General features: G+C 61.2%; 1 protein-coding gene across 1 annotated transcript; it reads right to left on the bottom strand.

Annotated features, from left to right (window-relative positions):
* Nucleotides 1–6: 6 nt before the first annotated feature.
* On the bottom strand, nt 7–967 carry CUNH11orf96 (chromosome unknown C11orf96 homolog). The gene has a single exon (XM_069090906.1). The coding sequence runs from the start codon at nt 724–726 to the stop codon at nt 337–339; it is 390 nt and encodes a 129-aa protein (XP_068947007.1). The 5' UTR covers nt 727–967; the 3' UTR covers nt 7–336.
* Between the last annotated feature and the right edge of the window lie 1244 nt (nt 968–2211).

Raw genomic sequence — 2211 nt, 5'->3', positions numbered from 1 at the left:
TCTCTCTCTCTCTCTCTCTCTCTCTCTCTCTCTCTCTCTCTCTCTTCACAGCAGGGTTTGTACTGGGCAGAGTAAAAGAAAAGAAGAAAAGGGGGAGGGGGAGGAGGAGCCCTTCCCTTGGCCCCCTGGACTGCCTAGCCCAGGCAGCTGCCCTGCCTTGCTCCAGGTCCCAGCACCGCATAAGCGCTCGGAGGAGGGCAATGAGTTCGCAGCTTGGCCAGTGTAGAAGCAGAGACCAGGGGCTCGGCGGGCAGCCCCCCAGGTCAGGAGCCAAGTCTAGTCTTTGGCCGTCCCGCCAGCCAGCCGCTGGGGAGCGGAACGCGGGGAGGCGCGGTCTCATAGAGCGGAATCCGAGTCGCTAGAGTCCAGGCTATTCCGCATCTTGCAGCTGCCCAGCTGCTCCCGCGGCAGGCTAAGGTTCTGGGTGCTCCGACGCAGGCACTCGAGCGACTGCAGAAAGGACTTCTTGGCCTTCTCCTCCTCCATGGGGGACACCCCCTCTTCCTCCACCTCCTGGATCTCGTCGAATGTCACCGGCTGGGTCTTGAAGCGCGACTGGCGGGGCCGCCGAAGCTTGCCCTTGCCCCGGGGCAGCTTAGTGGGCCGCGCGGGCTGCGGGAATTCGTCAGCCAGGCACACGAAGTGAGGCATGACCGCCTGGTAGCTGGAGCAGATGCCCATCAGCTCTGGCGGCTTGGCTGCCGCGGCCGCCGCCGCCGCTGCCATCGGGCTGCTGGCCGGCCCGGGACCGGGCTCTGCGGAAGCGCCGGGGATGGGCGGCGGCGTGCAGGCGCGGACGCCCCCCGGGCCGGGCGGGCTGGGAACCGGCGGCTCCCCCCGGGGCGCGGCCCGACGTCCGCCGGCCGGGGGATCCAATCTGCTGCCGGGGCGGCGGGCGATCGGGAAGAGGCGGCCCGCAGGGGGCTGAGGGGGGGGGTCACCGGCGGCCAACGGCGCCCGCGGCGACCGCCTCCCCGTCTAGGGTCCCGCTGTGTAGACTGTGGGAGGCGCCCTCGCTCGGGCTGGGAACGTGGGGGAATGCAGAGGCTGCTGGGGCGCCTTCTCACTGCTGCTGCTGCTGCTGGGACTGCTGCTGCTGGGGCTGGTGCGGCTGATGCTGCTGCTGCTGAGGCTGGGCTGTGATTGGGATGCGGATGCGGATGCGGATGCGGCGGCTGCTGCCGCTACTGCTCCGTGGCCCGTTGGTTCCACCTCCGGCTCTGCTTTCCTCACTCCTACCCACCCTCTGCCGCTGCCGCTGCCGCTGCCTCGAGGTCGCCGGCTTCCCTCACTTATATAGTCCCCGCCTGCCCACACGGGAGCATGCTCAGATGACAACAAATACCATTTAAAGCTTGCGGGCCTGGCTCTCTTCCGCCTGACGTCTCCGGCTCAGTTCATTAAAATAGCCCGCCCCTCTTTCTCCCTCCCTCCCCACCTCCACGCTCCCCCACCCCCCACCCCACCTTGCTCCTCTCCGGCAGGGATTCGAGAGAGACGCTCAAAGGTCTCAGCACTCAAGCATCACCAGAGACTGGGGAGTTTACTCAAGCATCCTGCTTAAGATTCAGGGAGGGGAGAGGCCTAGCTCAGGGACCTCAGAAATCGTCTAGTCCATCACCCCCCCCTCGCCCCCATTTTACTGTGACGCCGAGATGCGAAGCAACTCGATTAAAGTTACAGGCTCATAGACCTGAGCCCAGAAGGTTAAGTGGCTTGGTCCAGGTCACCAAAGTAATAAGCATCAGAGGAAAGATTGGAATCCCAGATTCTCCGATGCCCGGCTCATCTTTTCATTATCAGATAGGAACGGGCAGAGTCAAGACAAGAGACCCGAAAGAAGGAGTTCTCAGCCATGTTTGTGTCATGGATTCTTTTGGCCGTCTCGTGAAAACTAATAGATCCTCTTCTCAGAATAAAGTTTTTAAATGTACATAAAATATATGGGACTACAAAGGAAAACACTTGGGATTGAAATAAAGATCTCTTTTTCCCCTTCCAAGGTCACAACCCCCCCCAAAATCTATCCAAGCTCTCTTCGACCTGTGGACCCCAATATAAGGACTCTGGCCCCCAAGCCAGTGCTTTTTCCAAGGTCACTGCCCATTAGTAGGAGTTTTCTTTGGCAACTCTACAACCCTGGTTGTATTCGTGCTCCATGTCTGGTCCAGGGTTCTTCCAGCTTCCCCCTTTTGTTAAATGGGAATGATA

Source organism: Petaurus breviceps, unplaced genomic scaffold (assembly GCF_028583685.1).
Source record: "Petaurus breviceps papuanus isolate PSGF00001 unplaced genomic scaffold, PetGlider_PUasm1.0 188, whole genome shotgun sequence".
NCBI classification, from domain to species: domain Eukaryota; kingdom Metazoa; phylum Chordata; class Mammalia; order Diprotodontia; family Petauridae; genus Petaurus; species Petaurus breviceps.
This window is presented reverse-complemented; position numbering and strand designations above follow the sequence as displayed.